Source organism: Salmo salar, chromosome ssa28 (genome assembly GCF_905237065.1).
Source record: "Salmo salar chromosome ssa28, Ssal_v3.1, whole genome shotgun sequence".
NCBI lineage: Eukaryota > Metazoa > Chordata > Actinopteri > Salmoniformes > Salmonidae > Salmo > Salmo salar.
The window spans coordinates 30,586,370-30,611,513 of record NC_059469.1 but is presented as its reverse complement, the minus strand read 5'-3'; the positions used below and the strand labels follow the sequence as shown (position 1 = coordinate 30,611,513).

The window sequence follows — 25,144 nt, the reverse complement described above, 5'->3', positions numbered from 1 at the left end:
ACCATCAAACATGGAGGTGGAAACACTATGCTTTCGGGGTGTTTTTCTGCTAAGGGGACAGGAAAACTTCACCGCATCAAAGGGACGATGGACGGGGCCATGTACCGTCAAATCTTGGGTGAGAACCTCCTTCCCTCAGCCAGGGCATTGAAAATGGGTCATGGATGGGTATTCTAGCATGACAATGACCCAAAACACACAGCCAAGGCAACAAAGGAGTGGCTCAAGAAGAAGCACATTAAGGTCCTGGAGTGGCCTAGCCAGTCTCCAGACCTTAATCCCATAGAAAATCTGTGGAGGGAGCTGAAGGATCGAGTTGCCAAACGTCAGCCTCGAAACCTTAATGACTTGGAGAAGATCTGCAAAGAGGAGTGGGACAAAATCCCTCCTGAGATGTGTGCAAACTTGGTGGCCAACTACAAGAAACGTCTGACCTCTGTGATTGCCAACAAGGGTTTTGCCACCAAGTACTAAGTCACATACTTATTTCCCTCATTAAAATGCAAATCAATTTATAACATTTTTGACATGCGTTTTTCTGGATTTTTTTGTTGTTATTCTGTCTCTCACTGTTCAAATCAACCTATCATTAAAATGATAGACTGATCATTTTTTTGTCAGTGGGCAAACGGACAAAATCAGCAGGGGATCAAATACTATTTTCCCTCACCGTATAGACCCAGACATAGCAGAGATGCTAAAGGAGGATGAGGATACAGATTTAGACCCAGACATAGCAGAGATGCTGAAGGAGGATGAGGATACAGATATAGAACCAGACATAGCAGAGATGCTGAAGGAGGATGAGGATACAGATATAGAGCCAGACATAGCAGAGATGCTGAAGGAGGGTGAGGATACAGATATAGAGCCAGACATAGCAGAGATGCTGAAGGAGGATGAGGATGTCATCATAGACATTAATGTATCCTTCGATGGCACAAGAGAGGATTCACTTCTAACTACGGGATAGGTGTGTGCATTGGTGCTGGTACCAGCGAGCCATAGTAAATGGTGAAAATCCACCCTGTCACAAAAACCTTGAAGGCCATACATTTTTTAACAGAGAGGTTGCACGGAAAATGGTATCTGTATTTTGGAGGATGTCAAATGATAACGTACTCAAAAGAATGTATCACGGAGGAACCCAGAATGCAAATGAATGTCTGAACTCTTTAATATGGCCGCGATGCCCCAAAACTGTCTTCGTGGACAAAAGCCTCATTGACGGAGCAGCCAGTATGGCAGTAGGCACATTCAATGAGGGAGCCACTGCTATAACAAATGTGATAAACAAATTGTGGATTGACAGCACTTTGGTGAGACTGGAGCAATCAGAGAGGAGTTGTGAGAGCTAATTCTGCTTCAATGGAGTGTGCCAAGTATAGGAGCAGGTCCCATGACACAGTCAAGAAAGTAAAGTGTCACCAGCAACAACTCAGAGGACCTTACATATGGGGCAGGCATAGCTGATTCATGTTCTGCACATTTCAACAACCATACAAAATCAGTTCAGAAGTGATATATGAATAAGAGTTTATTTAATGTGACATAAACATTTATGGAAAGTACATTTTAATTGCATTAGCCTGTCTTTATCGGACATTTTCTCAAAATGACATGTTCCCTGTGCGCCAATTCATTTTTCTCAGTCTTCAAAGGATGTACATTCCCTTTATTCCACACACAGGTTCTTAGGTCTTGTAGTCAGACTTTTACAGAGGCTTTTGTTTTATATCTTGTGTCGTTTTGATTTTAAGTGTCATTGTACGTGTAAATATATGCAAAATGTGCATCCGTCATACATGTGAATAGTGTTTTTAAATAGTTCCATGAAATTACAATATTAACCTGTCGGTGCTAGGGGGCAGTATTTTCACGGCTGGATGAAAAACGTACCCAATTTAAACAGGTTACTACTCTGGCCCAGAAACTAGAATATGCATATTATTAGTATATTTGGATATAAAACACTCTGAAGTTTCTAAACTGTTTGAATAGTGTCTGTGAGTATAACAGAACTCATATGGCAGGCAAAAACCTGAGAAAAAGTCAACTAGGAAGTGGGGGATCTGAGAATTGTAGTTCTTCTTTCTAGTCCCTTTCGAAACTACAGTATCCGTGGGGTTACGTTGCACTTCCTAAGGCTTCCATTGGCTGTCTAAAGCCTTCAGAAAGTGGTTTGAGCATTCTCCTGTCACTGGGGAGATAATAGGAGCTCAGTTTCTGAGTGGACTGCCTGGAGACAAAGAGATTGGATATGCTCGGTCCCGCGAGCGCGCCGTTCCTTCTTTTTCTCCTTGAATGAATACGCTATTGTCCGGTTTGAATATTATCGCAATTTTACGTTAGAAATACCATAAAGATTGATTTTAAACAATGATTGACATGCTTCTAAGAACGGTAATGGAACATTTAGACTTTTCGTCTCTGGTACCGCACTCGCGAGTTATGCCTTTGGATAGTGCTCTGAACGCACAAACAAAACGGAGGTATTTGGACATAAATATGGATTATTTGGAACAAAAACAACATTTCTTGTGGAAGTAGCAGTCCTGGGAGTGCATTCTGACGAAGATCAGCAAAGGTAAGAGAATATTTCTAATACTAATTCGAAGTTTAGGTTGCCCCGAACTTGGCGGGTGTCTGTATAGCTCGCCGTGATGGCTGAACTATGTACTCAGAATATTGAAAAATGTGCTTTCTCCGTAAAGCTATTTTAAAATCTGACACAGCGGTTGCATCCAGGAGTAGTCTATCTATAATTCTTTAAATAATTGTTATATATTTTGTCAACATTTATGATGAGTATTTTTGTAAATTGATGTGCACATTCACCGGACGTTTTGGTGGGAATAGATTTTCTCAACATCACGTGCCAATGTAAAATGCTGTTTTTGGATATAAATATGAACTTTATCAAACAAAACATACATGTATTGTGTAACATAATGTCCTAGGAGTGTCATCTGATGAAGATCGTCAAAGGTTAGTGCTTCATTTAGCTGTGTTTTGGGTTTTATTGACACATGTCCTTGCTTGGAAAATGGCTGTGTGATTATTTTTGTCTATGTACTCTCCTAACATAATCTAATGTTTTGCTTTCGCTGTAAAGCCTTTTTGAAATCGGACAATGTGGTTACATCAAGGAGAAGTGTATCTTTAAAATGGTGTAAAATAGTTGTATGTTTGAGAAAGTTGAATTATGACATTTTGTTGTTTTTGAATTTGCCGCCCTGATATTTCACTGGCTGTGTCCCGCAGCCGTCCCACCTAGCCCATAGAAGTTAAGATAAACTGATCTGTAAAAGTCTGACCACTGAGTGTCTTTTCACAATAAAACAAAAAACAACAACATTCTGCCTTGAAGCAATGTGTTGAAAAACAGATTCTCATAATATGCAAATTATTGCACATTTAAGGATGGCTTGCCTCATTTGCATATTTTAATTTTAAAATAAATAAAACTTGTAATACAATTATATATTATATTTATGTATACTTTCAACTGGTAAAGTTTCAGTCAGATGACAGTAAGGGGAAAAAAATCCCTATTAGCCAGTAGTGCCTGGCCTTAGTGGCCTTAAGTAGGAATGAGGATACAGAGCTTTATTTATCTAGAACAGCCACACCTTTTTCTTCAAAACAACCCAGGAGGAAGAGAAATCACTTTATCATATTATCTTTGTGAAACGGACTACCGTTTCACAAAGATAATATGGACTACCGGACTAATATGGATAATATGGACTAACGGACTACCGTTTCACACCCTGTTGTCTTTGGGTTTTTGATAAGTAGTATGCTTAGGACAACCCAACTATGACATCACCCAATTGAAGTTGACATTTAAAACGGTTAACCCATAACAGTCTAAGCCTTGTACGTGTTCCTTTCCACAGAGGGGTCGTATTAGTGTGTAGCCCAAACTGTTCGGACGCTACAGACCGAAGTTGGCAAATCAGCTGTACCAACTTCAGACTAGTCCCAAGAAGCTTGTGGGGGTCACAGAGCAAACCGTTCTGATGCTACAGATGATTTTGTGAGAAGACCCATTTTCGGGATGTCTCATGTTCTGACAAACATCGCTCTAGCTCTGTCACCTTCCACAGCAGATGCGGAAGTGCGGCATCGACGGATGCAGTGGATTGAGACTCATCCAATACAAAAATCCAGATATGTCTAGTTTAAACTAACAGGTGTTTATGCTAATTAGATTATCATGGAGGCCCAGACATTGACTTTAGGGGGTTTTAAGGTAAGGGTTAGGATTAGGATTAGGGTTTAAGGTAGGTTCTTGTCTTGGGCATCGGTGGCAAAACTTAGTCAATGCTCCTAGACATGCAAAGTAGTATTTGGTGTGTTGATTTTAGTCTCATGATCATGCACTGCTTTGTTGTCGGGCAATGAAAGAAATCACTGTTAACATCTACATGTAACATTTATCAGATACAGTTGTAAAATTACAACTAAATTAAAGTCTTGTAAAATTGCAACTAAATTACAGTAGTAAAATTATTCTAAATTGGCAATGGTGTGATACAAATAGTGCCGACATTATAACTCTGTAATGGAAACCGAAAAGCTAGGCTTGGGCTAACCATAGATTACAGCATTAGTTAAGCATGCTTAGAAGGAAGTGGACAGAGGGGGAAAAAATGAGACGAAAGGTATTTAAGGGACGTGTGTGTCTAGCAGGTAATGTGGTGTGTGGAAGGGAGGAGCTGAGAAAAGACAACAGAAGAGAGGGATGTTTAGGAAGTAAGATTGAGTCCAGGGTACCAACAAGAAAGCATGGCCTTCCTCAGGACTCTTTGTGTGGTGACCATAATGGTGACATTCCTGTCAAAAGGTAAGTAGTACAATTCTAAATGTATCGCTGTCTTTATCCTACAGCGTTCTTCATTTATACTCACCTGGTTTTAAAGAAATTCGCTACTAAGTTTATTTCAGTTTGTATATAAAGACATTTGGACTGAATTAATTAACTGAACTCAAATCGATTTAAAACTGCAATATGTAACTTTTTGGGCGACCCAACCAAATTCACATAGAAATGTCAGTTATATATATATATCTCATTCTCTTTGAAAGTAAGTCTAAGAAGCGAGAAAAGTAAAAGTCGTTTACCTTCGGGTTTATACACCAACTTCAAACCGCTGAAAATATTATATTTTGGGTTATGGAAAAGTTATTCACAGCGGTTTAGATGGAACAATGATTCTCTACACAATGTCTGCTTGTTTTGTCATATAAACTGAAATAAGGTGAACTATTAAGAATTTTTGCAACCAGGAAATGTTGGAGCGATTTCTGAGAAATGTAAGACTTACTGGGTAGGAAGATATGTTTCTTGTGTCTGTTGTCCTATAACTAGTTGGTGAAGGGAATGCATACCTAGCAGACTTAACTTTCAAGTTCTTCAAGTTAATAAGCCACATGTGTGCAGGTGGACAGGTATGTGTTTTCAAAAGTATTGAGTGAAGCAGAAATACTAACTGATGAAATTGAGGAAAGAAGAAAGGTAACAAGTCACACTGATACATCTAGATTCTAGTTTACAGGTAGGTCTATGCGTTTTCAAAAGTGTTGATTAAATTGGAGCCGAGGAGGTCTTAGTCAAGCAATTCAACATCTAGCTAAGATGTTTGGTGCAGTATTTCTCAAGTGGAAAAATGCGCATAAAAACGAGTCATTTCTCATTAACCTGTTATGGCTAGGGGGCAGTATTTTCACGGCTGGATAAAAAACGTACCCGATTTAATCTGGTTACCACTCCTACCCAGTAGAATATGCATATACTTATTACATATGGATAGAAAACACCCTAAAGTTTCTAAAACTGTTTGAATGGTGTCTGTGAGTATAACAGAACTCATTTGGCAGGCAAAAACCTGACAAGGTTTCAGGCAGGAAGTGGCCTGTCTGACAAGGTGTTGTTCTTCTTGTCTCTGTTTATTGAAGAGTGAGGATTTTAGCTGTCCCGTGACACTTCCTACGGCTGCCATAGGGTCTCAGAAGGCGGTAAAAAGCTGAATCGTGGCTTTGCAGGCTCTGGCTGAAAAAAAGTAGCGCGTTTGGGTAGTGGCTGGTTACAGTACTGTGAGACTCAGGCTCGTGCCCGCGTCGACCGAAAGCTTTGTTTACTTTCCTCTGTTTAGCTAAAAGGAGATTCCCGGTCGGAATATTATCGCTTTTTTACGAGAAAAATGGCATAAAAAATGGATTTTAAACAGCGGTTGACATGCTTCGAAGTACGGTAATGGAATATTTAGATTTATTTTGTCACGAATTGCGCCATGCGCGCGACAATGATTTACCATTTCAGATAGTGTCTGGGACGCACGAACAAAACGCCGCTATTCGGATATAACGATGGATTATTTTGGACCAAACCAACATTTGTTATTGAAGTAGCAGTCCTGGGAGTGCATTCTGACGAAGACAACAAAAGGTAATCAAACTTTTATAATAGTAAACCTGATATTGGTGAGTGCTAAACTTGCCGGGTGTCTAAATAGCTAGCCCGTGATGCCTGGGCTATGTACTTAGAATATTGCAAAATGTGCTTTCACCAAAAAGCTATTTTAAAATCAGACATATCGAGTGCATAGAGGAGTTCTGTATCTATAATTCTTAAAATAATTGTTATGCTTTTTGTGAACGTTTATCGTGAGTAATTTAGTAAAGTCTTAGTGAATTCGCCGGAAGTTTGCGGGGGGGTATGCTAGTTCTGAACGTCACATGCTAATGTAAAAAGCTGTTTTTTGATATAAATATGAACTTGATTGAACAAAACATGCATGTATTGTATAACATAATGTCCTAGGGTTGTCATCTGATGAAGATCATCAAAGGTTAGTGCTGCATTTAGCTGTCTTCTGGGTTTTTGTGACATTATATGCTAGCTTGAAAAATGGGTGTCTGATTATTTCTGGCTTGGTACTCTGCTGACATAATCTAATGTTTTGCTTTCGTTGTAAAGCCTTTTTGAAATCGGACAGTGTGGATAGATAAAGGAGAGTCTTATCTTTAAAATGCTGTGAAATAGTCATATGTTTGAAAAATTGAAGTTTTTGTATTTTTGAGGAATTTGTAATTCGCGCCACGCCTACCATTGGATATTGGAGCAGGTGTTCCGCTAGCGGAACGTCTAGATGTAAGAGGTTAAATGACAGCAAACACTTCCCACTGGGCAAAAACTGATTGAATCAACATTGTTTTCACATCATTTCAACCCAAACAGTCAAAGTGATGTTGATCAATGTAAAAGAGTAAGCAACTTCTTACGACAACCCGATCCCGTCACCGGGACTGAGTTTGACAATAGCCAGTGAAAAATCAGAGTGCCAGATTCAAAACCACAAATCTAATAATTTCAATTTCTCAAACATAGGCCTATTTTACAACATTTTATAGATACACTTCTCCTGAATCGAACCACCTTGTCCGATTTCAAAAAGGCTTTACAGCGAAAGCAAAACATTAGATAATGTATGGAGAGTACATAGACACAAATAACCACACAGCCATTTTGCAAGCAACTAGATGCATCACAAATACCCAAAACACAGCGAAATGAAGCACTAACCTTTGACGATCTTCATCAGATGACACTCCTAGGACATCATGTTACACAATACATGCATTTTTTGTTCGATAAAGTTCATATTTATATCTAAAAACAACGTTCAGAAAATATTTTCCCTCAAATACTGCCGGTGAACAGCACTACAATTTACAAAAATACTCGTCATAAACGTTGATAAAATATTAAACTGTCATTCAAAGAATTATAGATGAACATCTCCTTTATGCTAACGCTGTGAAAGATTTCAAAATAACTTTACTGGGAAAGCACACTTTGCAATAATCTGAGTACTGCGCTCAGAAAAATACACTACGCAATACAGATAGCCGCCATTTTGGAGTCATCTAAAATATTAAATAGCATTAGAAATATTCACTGACCTTTGATGATCTTCATCAGAAGGCGCTTCCAGGAATCCCAGGTCCATAACAAATGTTGTTTTGTTCGATAAACTCCATAATTAATGTCCAAATAGCTCCTTGTTGTTCGCGCGTTCAGCTACTCATTTTACATTTTAGTCATTTAGCAGATCCAGAGCGACTTACAGTAGTGAATGCATACATTTCACTTCATGCATTATTTTTTTGTACTGGCCCCCGTGGGAATCGACCCCCACAACCCTGGCGTTGCAAACACCATGCTCTACCAACTGAGCCACAGGGAGGCTCTGTTGGAAGCGCGCCGAAAATTTCACGACGAAAAGTCAAAAAAAGTTATATTTACGTTCGTTCAAACATGTCAAACGCTGTAAAACATCAATCTTTAGGGCCGTTAGAATGTGAAAATTCAGTAATATTCCAACCGGACGAAACCAGTGTCTTGAAAAACGTTTTGGAACAGAGCTACCTCTCGCGTGAATGCGCGCCAATGAGCTGATGTCCTTCCCTGGGTCACCAACTTCCCAGCCTTCTTGTTCGGTCTCTGTTCATTGTAGATGCCTCAAACAACTTTCTAAAGACTGTTGAAATCTAGTGGAAGTGCACAGTGATTACTGAGTCACTGTGTGTTCGATAGGCAATGACTTGAAAAGAGTCCACCCATCAGATTTCCACTTCCTGGTAGGATTTTTCATCAGGTTTTTGCCTGCCATATGAGTTCTGTTATACTCACAGACATCATTCAAACAGTTTTAGAAACTTCAGAGTGTTTTCTATCCAAATCTACTAATAATATGCATATACTAGCTTCTGAGTTTGAGTAGGAGGCAGTTTAATATGGGCACGTATTTCATCCGAACGTGAAAATACTGCCCCCTACCAATAAGAGGTTATTAAGGGAATATCATATTTTTTTCACCCAACTTTTAACCTTATCCAATGACATGGTGACGTTTTTGTTGATTTCACGTTGTATTCACGTTAGTTGACCGTTCAACCAAAGTAAATCCAAACTAGACATTGAACTGTCGTCTGTGCCCAGTGGGTTCATGTTTCCACTCCTACTAGAAGTAGTACATTTGACCAGTCACCGACAAAAGGGCGTAGACTTCAGCTAGCGAACTTCGACTTGCCTCAATCATTTTTTGGTGTGCACGAAGAGCCGAAAAAAACCTGCCGAAGTCCAAAACAAAAACGTCATTAATATATGCGCAAACTGTTTTGGCTGGGAAGCATACGGTTGAGCTAACGTGCGCTATTGTGATTAGCATGACATTGTAAGTAACAAAAAAAAATCCCAGGACATAGACATATCTGATATGGGCAGAAAACGTACATTCTTCTTAATCTAACTGCACTGTCCAATTTACATTAGCTACTACAGTGAAAGAATACCATGCTATTGTTTGAGGAGAGGGCACAGTTATGTACTTGAAAATGTATCATTAAACTAATTAGGCACCTTTGGGCAGACTTGAACAGCAATGCAATGGTTCATTTGATCAGTCTAAAACGTTGCACATACACTGCTGCCATCTAGTGGCCAAAATCAAAATTGAGCCTAAACTGCAATAATACATTTCAAAGATCATAAAAAAATGCATGTTTTTTCCTTTGTATTATCTTTTACCAGATCTAATGTGTTATATTCTCCTAGATTTTCACAAACTTGAAAGTGTTAGCTTTCAAATGGTATCAAAAAAGTTTTAAAAAATGGTATTTGATAAACAATAGATAAGTAAAGAAATAAAATAAAAAGCTGTAAAATGACAGTGAAAATAACAGTAGCGAGGCCATATACAGGTGGTACAGCTACAGAGTCAATGTGCGGGGGCACCGGTTAGTCGGGCTAATTGAGGTAATATGTACATGTAGGTTCAGTTAAAGCAACTATGCATAGATGATAAACAGAGAGTAGCAGCAGCGTAAAAGAGGGTTGGCGGGACACAATGCAAATAGTCCGGGTTGCCAATGTGCGGGGGCACCGGTTAGTCAGGCTATGACGGGGATTTTGGCCTTGTCGGGTGTCTGAAGTACATCCTGTGCATCCTGCTTGTTGAAGAAAAAACCTTTGTCTAATCTGAGGTGAGGGATCGCTGTCGTGATATCCAGAAACTCTTTTTTTCCGTAAGATACGGTTGCAGAAACATTATGTACAAAATAAGTTACAAATAACATGAAAAAAACACATAATAGCACAATTGGTTTGTCGCCGTTAAACTGCTGCCATTTCTTCTTCCGCCATCTTCAGGTCCTGAGCTACAGGCAGTTAGATTTGAGTATGTCATTTTAGGCAAAAAAAAAAAAGGGTCCGATCCTTAAGAGGTTTAACAATCAGTGTTATAACAATTGGTACTTATGCTGACGTCAGTCGCTATGCTCACTCTGATCAGTATGGGACAGTATGTACACTCTTAGAAAGAAATAGTTCCAAAAGGGTTCTTTGGCTGTCCGCATAGCAGACCCTTTGAAGAACCCTTTTAGGTTCCAGAGAGAACCCTCTTGGGTACCATATAGAACTGTCTGTGGAAAGGGTTCTACCTGGAATGCAAAAGGGTTCTTCAAAGAGTTCTGGCGTGGGGACAGGCTAAGAAATCCTTTTAGGTTCTAGATAGAACCAAGTGTACCCAGTGAAAATGCCAGGGTTTGGATAAAGAGAGTAAGGGAAGGATTAAGGGATTTCCTTTTCTTTCTGTTTTGTATTTCAGGCTCTCATTCACAGCTGAGTGGTAAGTCCTTTTCACCACTTACCTATATTCTCTAAACATGATTAAAACCTTTTATGATGCACTGTCACACCAATGTGACCTATTCAACAAAAACCTTCCAAATAACCCATCATTCTCTATCACTGTTAGTGTGCGGAACCCCTCCTCTTAACACTAGGATCGTGGGGGGTCAGGATGCTCCTGCAGGGAGTTGGCCATGGCAGGCCAGTCTTCACAGATTAGGCAGACATTTTTGTGGGGGATCCCTCATCAATAAAGAGTGGGTGTTGACTGCTGCTCACTGCTTTTCCAGGTAAGGATTTGCAGGATTGTGGGATATATTTAACCCTAACACCATACCTAATCGAACATAATTAAAAATAATACTGTTACATTTTTATATATTTACTCTCTCAGTACCAGTACATCAAATTTGCTGGTCTACTTGGGTCGTCTGAGCCAGCAGGGCTCCAACCCCAACGAGGTGACCCGGACAGTCACTCAGATCATCCGCCACCCCAACTACACCAAAAGTACCAGTGACAACGACATGTGTCTGCTGAAGCTCTCCTCCACTGTGACTTTTACAAACTTCATTCGGCCAGTCTGCCTAGCTGCACCAGGCAGCTCCTTCCATGCTGGGGCTACTAGCTGGGTCACCGGCTGGGGCAGCATCAGCAGTGGAGGTGAGTGCTGTAGCTTGCTTTAAGTGCTGCTGATGATGGATCAGAATTCTGATAGGTATTATGTATGTTGAGGAATACCTGTTTTCTCCTCAGTGTCCCTGCCCTCACCACAGACCCTACAGGAAGTGGATGTGCCAGTAGTGGGGAACAGGCAGTGTAACTGTAACAATGGAGTTGGTTCCATCACTGACAACATGATCTGTGCTGGTCTATCAGCAGGAGGAAAGGATTCCTGTCAGGTAAAATCTCTTGGTTATCTTCTTTGTTTATTACAATGTGGGCTAATGACACATTCATAATCTGTGTCTGGTTTCTCAGACTCAGATTATACCTAGCCTAGTCCTAAACTGAAAAGCACTTTAAATAGAGATTATACATTATAAGTGCTTTTTAGTCCAAAACTTGTTTTAATTAGTGTCTGAAAAACTGACCCATTATGTTTCATAAGAAAATCTAATCTCAGTGACTGTAAATCTGTCAATGCATAGGGGGACTCAGGAGGTCCAATGGTGAGCAAACAGGGTACTCGCTGGATCCAGTCTGGCGTTGTGAGTTTTGGCAACGGGTGTGCCCAGGCAAATCTCCCAGGAGTGTACGCAAGAGTGTCTCAGTACCAGACCTGGATCAACACCCAGATCACCAGTGCCCAGCCAGGCTACGTCACCTTCTCCTCCAGTGGGACTGATTCTGACCTCAGTGTCTCCTGTACTGGTCTTCCAGCCACATCCACCACCACAACTGCACCTACGACCACCACTACCACCAGATCTGCCCCTAAAACCACCACCACAACCACCACTACCACCAGAACTGCCCCTAAAACCACCACCACCACCACCACTATCACCAGAACTGCCCCTAAAACCACAACCACCACCACCACTATCACCAGAACTGCCCCTAAAACCACCACCACAACCACCACTACCACCAGAACTGCCCCTAAAACCACCACCACAACCACCACTACCACCAGAACTGCCCCTAAAACCACCACCACAACCACCACTCCCACCAGAACTGCCCCTAAAACCACCAGAACTGCCCCTAAAACCACTGAAAGTAAGTGGATTTACTTCCCTCTGTGAAACACACAAATTGCTGCCTCCTCTCTGAGCCACACCCGTCTGTTACTCCTGTTGTAGCTTTAGCCAACATATCTGTAACTCTCCATTTGACCACATCCAAACGTTAGTATTTATCCCTCTCTTTAAATCGACACTCAGCCAAAAGTCAGTCCTGACTTCTATAGCGCTTCTCTCCCTGTTTCTGCAGCCGTGGTGTGCGGCAGTGCCTCTTTGAACTCCCCTTACTGGTGGGGGCTTGGCCTCAGGGGGAACCTGGCCCTGGATAGCCAGTCTGCAGACAAACGGAACACACGTCTGCGGGGGCACAATGGTGGCAGAGGACTATGTCATGAGCGATGCTGGGTGCTTCTCCAGGTAACACACTCCACTTGTATGTAAACGGGTGAGTTGGTCAGATGCATATGGTCAGATCTCCATCACTTAGTACCTTGGTGCTCAAGTTGAACCAAGGACCTATTTAAATAGAAGGTATCGGTAATGCCAAGCTAAAGTTCCCCAACTTCACTATTCCCACCTCCCAGTCAGTCCAATGCCTCTAAGTGGACCGTGATCATGGGTCGTCTGAAGCAGAACGGCTCCAACCCCAACGAGGTAACCCTGAAAGTCATCAACATCACCATGAGCAACTTGACGGAGAACAACGTGGCAATCCTCCGACTGGCCAGCCAACCCACATTGTCTGACTACATCCAGCCTATCTGTGTGGACCAAGGAAGCAGCACCTTCAGCATAGGGACTCAGTGCTGGGTGGCTGGCTGGGGCAGGGGCCAGGGTGGAGGTGAGTCAGTGTGTAATACTGGAACAGACTAACACTTCTGGCATGCCTCTGAAACTAAGCAGGGTTGGTCCTGGTTGGTCCCTGGATGGGAGACCAGATGCTGCTGGAAGTGGTGTTGGAGGGCCAGTAGGAGGCACTCTTTCCTCTGGTCTTAAGAAAAGAACATCCCAATGCCCCAAGGCAGTGTTTCGGGACATTGCCCTGTGTAGGGTGCTGTCTCTTGGATGGGACGTTAAACAAGTGTCCTGACTCTCTGTGGTCACTAAAGATCCCATGGCACTTGCCTGCCTGTCCAGCATCACTACTCTGGACAGTTCTGATTTAGAATATGTGGACAAATACCTAGGTGTCTGGTTAGACTGTAAACTCTCCTTCCAGACTCACATCAAACACCTCCAATCCAAAGTTACATCTAGAATTGGCTTCCTATTTCGCAACAAAGCATCTTTCACTCATGCTGCCAAACATACCCTCGTAAAACTGACCATCCTACCGATCCTCGACTTCGGCGATGTCATTTACAAAATAGCCTCCAATACCCTACTCAATAAATTGGATGCAGTCTATCACAGTGCCATCCGTTTTGTCACCAAAGCCCCATATACTACCCACCACTGCGACCTGTACGCTCTCGTTGGCTGGCCCTCGCTTCATACTCGTCACCAAACCCACTGGCTCCAGGTCATCTACAAGACCCTGCTAGGTAAAGTTCCCCCTTATCTCAGCTCGCTGGTCACCATAGCAGCACCCACCTGTAGCATGCGTTCCAGCAGGTATATCTCTCTGGTCACCCCCAAAGCCAATTCCTCCTTCGGCCGCCTCTCCTTCCAGTTCTCTGCTGCCAATGACTGGAACGAACTACAATAATCTCTAAAACTGGAAACACTTATCTCCCTCACTAGCTTTAACCACCAGCTGTCAGAGCAGCTCACAGATTACTGCACCTGTACATAGCCCATCTATATTTTAGCCCAAACAACTACCTCTTCCCCTACTGTATTTATTTTGCTCCTTTGCGCCCCATTATTTATATTTCTACTTTGCACTTTCTTCCACTGCAAATCTACCATTCCAGTGTTTTACTTGCTATATTGTATTTACTTCGCCACCATGGCCTTATCTCCCTTATCTCACCTCATTTGCTCACTTTGTATATAGACTTATTTTTCTACTATATTATTGACTGTATGTTTGTTTTACTCCATGTGTAACTCTGTGTTGTTGTGTGTCAAACTGCTTTGCTTTATCTTGGCCAGGTCGCAATTGTAAATGAGAACTTGTTCTCAACTAGCCTACCTGGTTAAATAAAGGTGAAATAAATAAATAAAATAAGAGTAGGGGTGTTAACCCTGGTGTCCTGACTAAATTCCCAATCTGGCCATCATGTCCACCTAATCATACCCAGCTTCCAATTGGCTCATTCATCCTCTCTCCCCTGTAACTATTCCCCAGGACATTGCTGTAGATGAGGATGTGTTCTCAGTCAACTTACCTGATAAAATAAATGTGTTCTTTTATTAAAATAAAATAAATGTGTTCTTTTAAAACTTGTGATTTTCGTCCTGTATTTCCTATTCCGTCTTGTTTCTTAGCCGAACAGAACTTGCAGCAGTCCCAGACCTCTGTGGTGGATTGTGAGAGCTCTGGCTCCTCTGATAACATCTGCACTGCTGCCTTGGACCTTCGACAGGTACAGATGGGTCCGACAAACAAAGCAAACGCACAATAATGGCTTTCAAATGTTGACTCAGAAGTGTCAACTGGTTTACAGCAAGGATGGTTGAATTATGTCTGTTTAGTTATTGAGGATAGCTCTGCAACTGTTGGGATGTGATGTATTTGACTTTGGCATCTCCAGAATTGGCGTCAGCAGAGACTGCCTGATGGTATGACATTTAGATCCACCTAGTGAGGACAGTCCCAAGTTTCATAATGATCTTCCAATTAAGTAGCTTGGTAGGCAACCAGTCTGGTTGTCTATCTGACATGACAATGCTGACCTCTCCCCCCGTGTGTTGGTTCTTCTCTCTCCCCATAGGGTGAAGGGGGTGGTCCTCTGATGTGTAAGCAGGGTGATGCATGGTACCAGGCTGCTGTGTTGACTGTCGACAGCAGCAACAAGACCAGCTCCAGCAAAACACGATGGAGCCGGAGTCCTCGCTCCTCCAACATCCAGGTCTTCACCAAAACCGCTCGCTTCCAGAATTTCCTTCAGACTACTGTGGGCACGTTCCCTTCACCCGTCACAACCAGAACCCCCATCAATGACACCAACACTGCCAACAGCACAACTGTCAGTGCAACTACCGCTGTCGTTACTTCTGCCAGTGGGGCAACTCTGGCCCACTCATCCCTGGTCCTACTCTTCTTGTCTCTCTCTCTCCTACTGTTTCTTGGTCAAGCCTGATGCCGCTGAGAAGTCACCTTTATGTAAACCTCTGGCAATAGGATCTAGATGTGCTCTGTTTGAAGTATGTACCCTTGCGCTTAATATATTGCAGCTCTAGAATAGAGTTTAATCTTGGTTAATCCAGAACTAAAATCTTGCTTAATTTGGTCAGCTGCGTGATTTAGTTCTGGGTCCATGTGTTTCAAATTGAGAGTTTGGGTTTGCGATGTCTCCACCCTTTGCAAAAGGAAACTCTCAGCCAAAGCACTGACATTTAATCACCGCCTTCGCCCAATCCTGATACGTCCAAATGATCAGTGAGGAAAACCTAAACATTGTAACTACTGCTGCTCGTTATCCGATGCATCCCATTCCGTCACAACAGATTATTTGGTTTATGTGCAGGATTTGTCCACAAACAATGCCTGGTCTAACGCTGTCTACTGAAAAACAGAAGGTTTATCTCATCTAATTGTTTATTTATTCTGACTGGATTGAAATATCAAACTGCCACTGTAATCAGTTTGAGCTCACAAGTATTCTCTCTTTGTAGTCTATTATCAAGTCTATGCAGGTCAGTATTTCATGTTATGAGACAGATCAGGAAATGATTTATTTAAATGTAATGACTTGATCTACTGTTGCATCTGGAAATAAAAATGATGAATGAATTGTCTAGTTATTTTTTTTATTTCCAATAAACAGCAGAATTTATATAGACTACACACATTTTGTAGTGCAGCCAAACGATTGCTTCAAATGTGTTTTATATCAGTTGTACAACCTGAGTGATTACTATAGGTCATAGATTATAATCAACGTGAAAATGTAATCTTTAATTCCGTATTAAGAGTTACATTACAGTATATCCTTTATATAAACAAAAATCCAGAAAAAATAAATAAAAATATCAATAGAAAAGCAATATCTGTCTCGGTCATGTCCTTTGATATCTGTCTCGATAATGTCCTTTGATATCTGTCTCGGTAATGTCCTTTGATAGCTGTCTCGGTAATGTCCTTTGATAGCTGTCTCGGTCATGTCCTTTGATATCTGTCTCGGTAATGTCCTTTGATATCTGTCTCGGTAATGTCCTTTGATAGCTGTCTCGGTAATGTCCTTTGATAGCTGTCTCGGTCATGTCCTTAATCTGTCTCGGTAATGTCCTTTGATAGCTGTCTCGGTAATGTCCTTTGATAGCTGTCTCGGTCATGTCCTTAATCTGTCTCGGTAATGTCCTTTGATAGCTGTCTCGGTAATGTCCTTTGATAGCTGTCTCGGTCATGTCCTTAATCTGTCTCGGTAATGTCCTTTGATATCTGTCTCGATAATGTCCTTTGATATCTGTCTCGGTCATGTCCTTTGATAGCTGTCTCGGTAATGTCCTTTGATAGCTGTCTCGGTCATGTCCTTTGATATCTGTCTCGGTAATGTCCTTTGATAGCTGTCTCGGTCATGTCCTTAATCTGTCTCGGTAATGTCCTTTGATAGCTGTCTCGGTAATGTCCTTTGATAGCTGTCTCGGTCATGTCCTTTGATAGCTGTCTCGGTCATGTCCTTTGATATCTGTCTCGATAATGTCCTTTGATATCTGTCTCGGTCATGTCCTTTGATATCTGTCTCGGTCATGTCCTTTGATATCTGTCTCGGTCATGTCCTTTGATATCTGTCTCGGTCATGTCCTTTGATATCTGTCTCGATAATGTCCTTTGATAGCTGTCTCGGTCATGTCCTTTGATATCTGTCTCGGTCATGTCCTTTGATATCTGTCTCGATAATGTCCTTTGATAGCTGTCTCGGTAATATCCTTTATCTGTTTCGGTAATGTCCTTAATCTGTCTCGGTAATGTCCTTAATCTGTCTCGGTAATGTTCTTTATCTGTCTCGGTAATGTCCTTAATCTGTCTCGGTAATGAACTTAATCTGTCTCGGTCATGTACTTTGATAGCTGTCTTGGTCATGTCCTTTGATAGCTGTCTCAGTCATGTCCTTTGATGGCTGTCTCGGTCATGTCCTGTGATAGCTGTCTCTGTAATGTCCTGTGATGAGCTGTCTCTGTAATGTCCTGTGATGAGCTCCAGCCTGTGTCGGATCCATGTTCGTCCCAGTCAAAAGAAGAGAAGTCTCCACACTGTGTAGGAGCTAACTGTGGGAAATGTCCACCTCCAATTCACCACAAACACTCACACACACAAAATATGAGAAAAACACAGGACACAAATAAGAAAGACATAAGACACACACACACAATATATGATAAAAGCATGCAGGCCACACACACACACACACACACACACACACACACACACAAACTTTGACTCACATGTTCACTGTTGCAGCCTATTGCTTTGATCCTATTGCTCTGAAAGTGATCAATAAAAATAAAATAAAAAATATGTACTTCTATCGATTTCAAAATGTATATAATTATTCAAATCACTATTAGTCAGTATCATCTTCTAATATACAGATGTAAGTCCCTTTCTTTCCAATATATTTATCCCTCTCATTGATTATTTAAGCATTAAGGCATGAGAACCTGGGGATTATCGTTTGACAACTGGATTTCGCCTTGGGCCTAAGAACAGCTCTTAGTTGGGAGTTATCCCACGATAATCCCCGGGTTTGAGGGCCGTATTGCTTTATAAAACGGTTGGCAACATACAGTGAGCTCCAACAGTATTGGGACAGTGACAAAATATTTGGTTTTGGCTCTGTACTCCAGCACTTTGGATTTTAAATGATATAAAGTACAGACTGTCAGCTTTAATTTAAGAGTATTTTCAGCACTTTTTGTACATAGTCCCCCCATTTTAGGGGCCCAAAAGTATTGGGACAAATTCAGTTCTCTGTGTATTAAAGTAGGGAAAAGTGAATTATTTGGTGCCAATTTTCATAAACAGCAATGACTACATCAAGCTTGTGACTCAAAAAAATTGTTGGATGCATTTGCTGTTTATTTTGGTTGCGTTTCCAAATATTTTGTGCCCAATAGAAATGAATGGTAAATAATGTATTGTGTCATTTTGGAGTCACTTTTATTGTACATTTTAATAGAATATGTTTCTAAACACTTCTACATTAATGTGGATAATCCGTAATGAATCGTGAATAATGATGAGTGAGAAAGTTAGACGCACAAATATCATACCCTCAAGACATGCTAACCTCTCACCATTACAATAACAGGGGAGGGTAGAATTTTATATCATACCCCCAAGACATGCTAACCTCTCACCATTACAATAACAGGGGAGGGTAGAATTTTTATCATACCCCCAAAACATGCTAACCTCTCACCATTACCAATAACAGGGGAGGTTAGCATTTTATATCATACCCCCAAGACATGCTAACCTCTCACCATTACAATAACAGGGGAGGTTAGCATTTTATATCATACCACCAAGACATGCTAACCTCTCACCATTACAATAACAGGGGAGGTTAGCATTTTATATCATAACCCCAAGACATGCTAACATCTCACCATTACAATAACAGGGGAGGTTAGCATTTTATATCATACCCCCAAGACATGCTAACCTCTCACCATTACAATAACAGGGGAGGTTAGCATTTTATATCATACCACCAAGACATGCTAACCTCTCACCATTACAATAACAGGGGAGAGTAGCATTTTGTTTTGGGGGGGGTATGATATTTGTGCATCTAACTTTCTAACTTTCTCACTCATCATGATTCATTCCGGATTATCCGTAATCATGGTAGCATCCACATTAATGTTGAAATGTTTAGGGACTGGTCGAAATGTATGCAATTGTTACCCGTAGCAAAATGGGGAGGGTCATGCTTTTTCATTTTCAGTTAGGGGGAGGGTTTAGTAGTTTTTTATTTAGTCCAGGGGAGGGTCATGTCATTTGTAATAGATACAATGTCAGTATTTGTCAGCATTTTGGAAATTAGTTATTGAATTCTGCTATGTGTAGAGACATCATTTATAGATCGGCAGGTGAGGGTGCTCTCGAGTGGCTAGATGTTCTTTACCATTCGCCCATCAGATTTGCCACTAATGCTCCTTATAGGACACGTCACTGCACTCTATACTCCTCTGTAAACTGGTCATCTCTGTATACCCGTCGCAAGACCCACTGGTTGCTGCTTATTTATAAAACCCTCTTAGGCCTCACTCCCCCCTATCTGAGATATCTACTGCAGCCCTCATCCTCCACATACAACACCCGTTCTGCCAGTCACATTCTGTTGAAGGTCCCCAAAGCACACACATCCCTGGGTCGCTCCTCTTTTCAGTTCGCTGCAGCTAGCGACTGGAACGAGCTGCAACAAACACTCAAACTGGACAGTTTTATCTAAATCTCTTCATTCAAAGACTCTCTTACTGACAGTTGTGGCTGCTTTGTGTGATATATTGTTGTCTCTACCTTCTTTCCCTTTGTGCTGTTGTCTGTGCCCAATAATGTTTGTACCATGTTTTGTGCTGCTACCATGTTGTGTTGCTACCATGTTGTTGTTAGGTTGTGTTGCTAACATGCTGTGTTGTCATGTGTTGCTGCCTTGCTATGTTGTTGTCTTAGGTCTCTCTTTATGTAGTGTTGTGTCTCTCTTGTTGTGATGTGTGTTTTGTCCTATATTTATATTATATTTATTTTATTGTTTTTCATCCCAGGCCCCGTCCCTGCAGGAGGCCTTTTGCCTTTTGGCAGGCCGTCATTGTAAATAAGAATTTGTTCTTAACTGATTTGCCTGGTTAAATAAAGGTTAAATAAAGGTGAAATTAAATAAATAAATAAAATGTGTAACTTTGGTGTACAACCCTGCTCTCTCTCGCTCCCAGCTGGCCGAGCATTTCGCTTTTACCTATCATTGGCTGTTTGATCAGTCCCTCTTTGTCCTTGACATATTCAGAACGTGGGTGTGTAGATTATCTGGTGAATCAAATAGCGCTTGTAGTGATAAGATGGGGAGCTAGCGCGCAACAAGAACAGTGGCAGAAATGCTGCGCTCAAAACAACTGGGAACTCGGAAATTTCAGACTTCAGTGTGTTCAAGACAACAGAGTTCTGGGAAAAGAACTGGCTCCGACTGGGAAAATTGTTTTGAACTGTCATCCAACTCTGAATTCAGCCGGAAACTCAAGCATCTTTCTAGAGCTCCAACTTTCAGACCTGAAGATCATTGACGTCGTGATTTATCCTTGAGTTCCCAGTTGTCTTGAAAGCGCCAACAAAATCTGTGATTTATCACAACAACAAGCATGGTGTCGCACAATTACGCAAGGACCACAGCTCATGAAAAAAAGTTATCTTCTCAATAATTTAAGGGTTTCTTTGCACTCTCTCTGCTGAAGAGAGTCTAGAAAAGTTCAATGGAATTTTGGAGTCGAAATGTGATGATTCCTCAATGTGGAAAAAGTAACTGGATTAAATTGGATGTTGGAGCAGTTGCTAACTAATGGGGAGGACAACAGTCCATGTGGATTAAATAAAATAAATATATATTTCACCTTTATTTAACCAGGTAGGCCAGTTGCTAACTAATGGGGAGGACAACAGTCCATGTGGATTTAAAAAATATACAGTGCCTTGCGAAAGTATTCGGCCCCCTTGAACTTTTTGACCTTTTGCCACATTTCAGGCTTCAAACATAAAGATATAAAACTGTAATTTTTTGTGAAGAATCAACAACAAGTGGGACACAATTATGAAGTGGAACGAAATTTATTGGATATTTCAAACTTTTTTAACAAATAAAAAACTGAAAAATTGTCTGTGCAAAATTATTCAGCCCCTTTACTTTCAGTGCAGCAAACTCTCTCCAGAAGTTCAGTGAGGATCTCTGAATGATCCAATGTTGACCTAAATGACTAATGATGATAAATAGAATCCACCTGTGTGTAATCAAGTCTCCGTATAAATGCACCTGCTCTGTGATAGTCTCAGAGGTCCGTTTAAAGCGCAGAGAGCATCATGAAGAACAAGGAACACACCAGGCAGGTCCGAGATACTGTTGTGGAGAAGTTTAAAGCCGGATTTGGATACAAAAAGATTTCCCAAGCTTTAAACATCACAAGGAGCACTGTGCAAGCGATAATATTGAATTAGAAGGAGTATCAGACCACTGCAAATCTACGAAGACCCGGCCGTCCCTCTAAACTTTCAGCTCATACAAGGAGAAGACTGATCAGAGATGCAGCCAAGAGGCCCATGATCACTCTGGATGAACTGCAGAGATCTACAGCTGAGGTGGGAGACTGTCCATAGGACAACAATCAGTCGTATACTGCACAAATCTGGCCTTTATGGAAGAGTGGCAAGAAGAAAGCCATTTCTTAAAGATATCCATAAAAAGTGTCGTTTAAAGTTTGCCACTAGCCACCTGGGAGACACACCAAACATGTGGAAGAAGGTGCTCTGGTCAGATGAAACCAAAATCAAACTTTTTTTGGCAACAATGCAAAACGTTATGTTTGGCGTAAAAGCAACACAGCACATCACCCTGAACACACCATCCACACTGTCAAACATGGTGGTGGCAGCATCATGGTTTGGGCCTGCTTTTCTTCAGCAGGGGCAGGGAAGATGGTTAAAATTGATGGGAAGATGGATGGAGCCAAATACAGGACCATTCTGGAAGAAAACCTGATGGAGTCTGCAAAAGACCTGAGACTGGGACGGAGATTTGTCTTCCAACAAGACAATGATCCAAAACATAAAGCAAAATCTACAATGGAATGGTTCACAAATAAACATATCCAGGTGTTAGAATGGCCAAGTCAAAGTCCAGACCTGAATCCAATCGAGAATCTGTGGAAAGAACTGAAAACTGCTGTTCACAAACGCTCTCCATCCAACCTCACTGAGCTCGAGCTGTTTTGCAAGGAGGAATGGGCAAAAATGTCAGTCTCTCGATGTGCAAAACTGATAGAGACATACCCCAAGCGACTTACAGCTGTAATCGCAGCAAAAGGTGGCGCTACAAAGTATTAACTTAAGGGGGCTGAATAATTTTGCACGCCCAATTTTTCAGTTTTTTATTTGTTAAAAAAGTTTGAAATATCCAATAAATTTCGTTCCACTTCATGATTGTGTCCCACTTGTTGTTGATTCTTCACAAAAAAATACAGTTTTATATCTTTATGTTTGAAGCCTGAAATGTGGCAAAAGGTCGAAAAGTTCAAGGGGGCCGAATACTTTCGCAAGGCACTGTATATATATATATTGCTCCAAAAATAAAGGGAACACTTAAACAACACATCCTAGATCTGAATGAAAGAAATAATCTTATTAAATACTTTTTTCTTTACATAGTTGAATGTGCTGACAACAAAATCACACAAAAATTATCAATGGAAATCCAATTTATCAACCCATGGAGGTCTGGATTTGGAGTCACACTCAAAATTAAAGTGGAAAACCACACTACAGGCTGATCCAACTTTGATGTAATGTCCTTAAAACAAGTCCAAATGAGGCTCAGTAGTGTGTGTGGCCTCCACGTGCCTGTATGACCTCCCTACAATGCCTGGGCATGCTCCTGATGAGGTGGCGGATGGTCTCCTGAGGGATCTCCTCCCAGACCTGGACTAAAGCATCCGCCAACTCCTGGACAGTCTGTGGTGCAACGTGGCGTTGGTGGATGGAGCGAGACATGATGTCCCAGATGTGCTCAATTGGATTCAGGTCTGGGGAACGGGCGGGCCAGTCCATAGCATCAATGCCTTCCTCTTGCAGGAACACACTCCAGCCACATGAGGTCTAGCATTGTCTTGCATTAGGAGGAACTCAGGGCCAACCGCACCAGCATATGGTCTCACAAGGGGTCTGAGGATCTCATCTCGGTACCTAATGGCAGTCAGGCTACCTCTGGCGAGCACATGGAGGGCTGTGCGGCCCCCCAAAGAAATGCCACCCCACACCATGACTGACCCACCGCCAAACCGGTCATGCTGGAGGATGTTGCAGGCAGCAGGACATTCTCCATGGCGTCTCCAGACTCTGTCATGTCTGTCACATGTGCTCAGTGTGAACCTGCTTTCATCTGTGAAGAGCACAGGGCGCCAGTGGCGAATTTGCCAATCTTGGTGTTCTCTGGCAAATGCCAAACGTCCTGCACGGTGTTGGGCTGTAAGCACAACCCCCACCTGTGGACGTTGGGCCCTCATACCACCCTCATGGAGTCTGTTTCTGACCGTTTGAGCAGACACATGAACATTTGTAGCCTGCTGGAGGTCATTTTGCAGGGCTCTGGCAGTGCTTCTCCTGCTCCTCCTTGCACAAAGGCGGAGGTAGCGGTCCTGCTGCTGGGTTGTTGCCCTCCTACGGCCTCCTCCACGTCTCCTGATGTACTGGCCTGTCTCCTGGTAGCGCCTCCATGCTCTGGACACTACGCTGACAGACACAGCAAACCTTCTTGCTACAGCTCGAATTGATGTGCCATCCTGGATGAGCTGCACTACCTGAGCCACTTGTGTGGGTTGTAGACTCCGTCTCATGCTACCACTAGAGTGAAAGCACCGCCAGCATTCAAAAGTGACCAAAACATCAGCCAGGAAGCATAGGAACAGAGAAGTGGTCTGTGGTCCCCACCTGCAGAACTACTCCTTTATTGGGGGTGTCTTGCTAATTGCCTATAATTTCCACCTGTTATCTATTCCATTTGCACAACAGCATGTGAAATTTATTGTCAATCAGTGTTGCTTCCAAAGTGGACAGTTTGATTTCACAGAAGTGTGATTGACTTGGAGTTACATTGTGTTGTTTAAGTGTTCCCTTTATTTTTTTGAGCAGTGTATTTCACCTTTATTTAACCAGGTAGGCCAGTTGCTAACTAATGGGGAGGACAACAGTCCATGTGGATTTAAAAAATATATATATATTTCACCTTTATTTAACCAGGTAGGCCAGTTGCTAACTAATGGGGAGGACAACAGTCCATGTGGATTAAATAAAATATATATATTTCACCTTTATTTAACCAGGTAGGCCAGTTGCTAACTAATGGGGAGGACAACAGTCCATGTGGATTAAATAAAATATATATATATTTAACCTTTATTTAACCTGGTAGGCCAGTTGCTAACTAATGGGGAGGACAACAGTCCATGTGGATTTAAAAAAAAAAATAATAATAATAATTCACTTTTGTTTAACCAGGTAGGCCAGTTGAAAAAAGTTCTCATTTAAAACTGCGACCTGGTCAAGATAAAGCAAAGCAGTGCGACAAAAAACAACACAGAGTTACACATGGGATAAACAAAAGTACAGTCAATAACACAATAGAAAAATCTATAAACAGTGTGTGCAAATGGAGTAAGGAGGTAAGGCAATAAATAGGCCATAGTAGTGAAGTAATTACAATTTAGCAAATTAACACTGGAGTGATAGATGAACAGATGATGATGTGTAAGTAGAAATACTGGTGTGCAAAAGAGCAAAAAAAGAAATAAAAACAATATGGGGATGAGGTAGGTAGTTGGAGTCCCAAGAAAAGCGAGATTAGGCCTACAATAGCTTGTTGTATACTTATGTAGAGCATTTTATTAA

The 25,144-nt window shown here is 41.6% G+C and overlaps 1 protein-coding gene across 1 annotated transcript; it reads left to right on the top strand.

Moving 5' to 3' along the window:
• The first annotated feature begins 4,635 nt into the window (after window positions 1-4,635).
• LOC106598164 (transmembrane protease serine 9) lies at window positions 4,636-16,288 on the top strand. Its single transcript, XM_045710144.1, is given in 11 exon segments — window positions 4,636-4,852; window positions 10,677-10,697; window positions 10,827-10,989; window positions 11,094-11,362; window positions 11,456-11,601; window positions 11,851-12,424; window positions 12,638-12,672; window positions 12,674-12,804; window positions 12,972-13,228; window positions 14,821-14,918; window positions 15,267-16,288. Coding segments are annotated over 11 exon segments (2,121 nt in total). The 5' UTR covers window positions 4,636-4,794; the 3' UTR covers window positions 15,636-16,288.
• The last annotated feature ends 8,856 nt before the right edge of the window (window positions 16,289-25,144 follow it).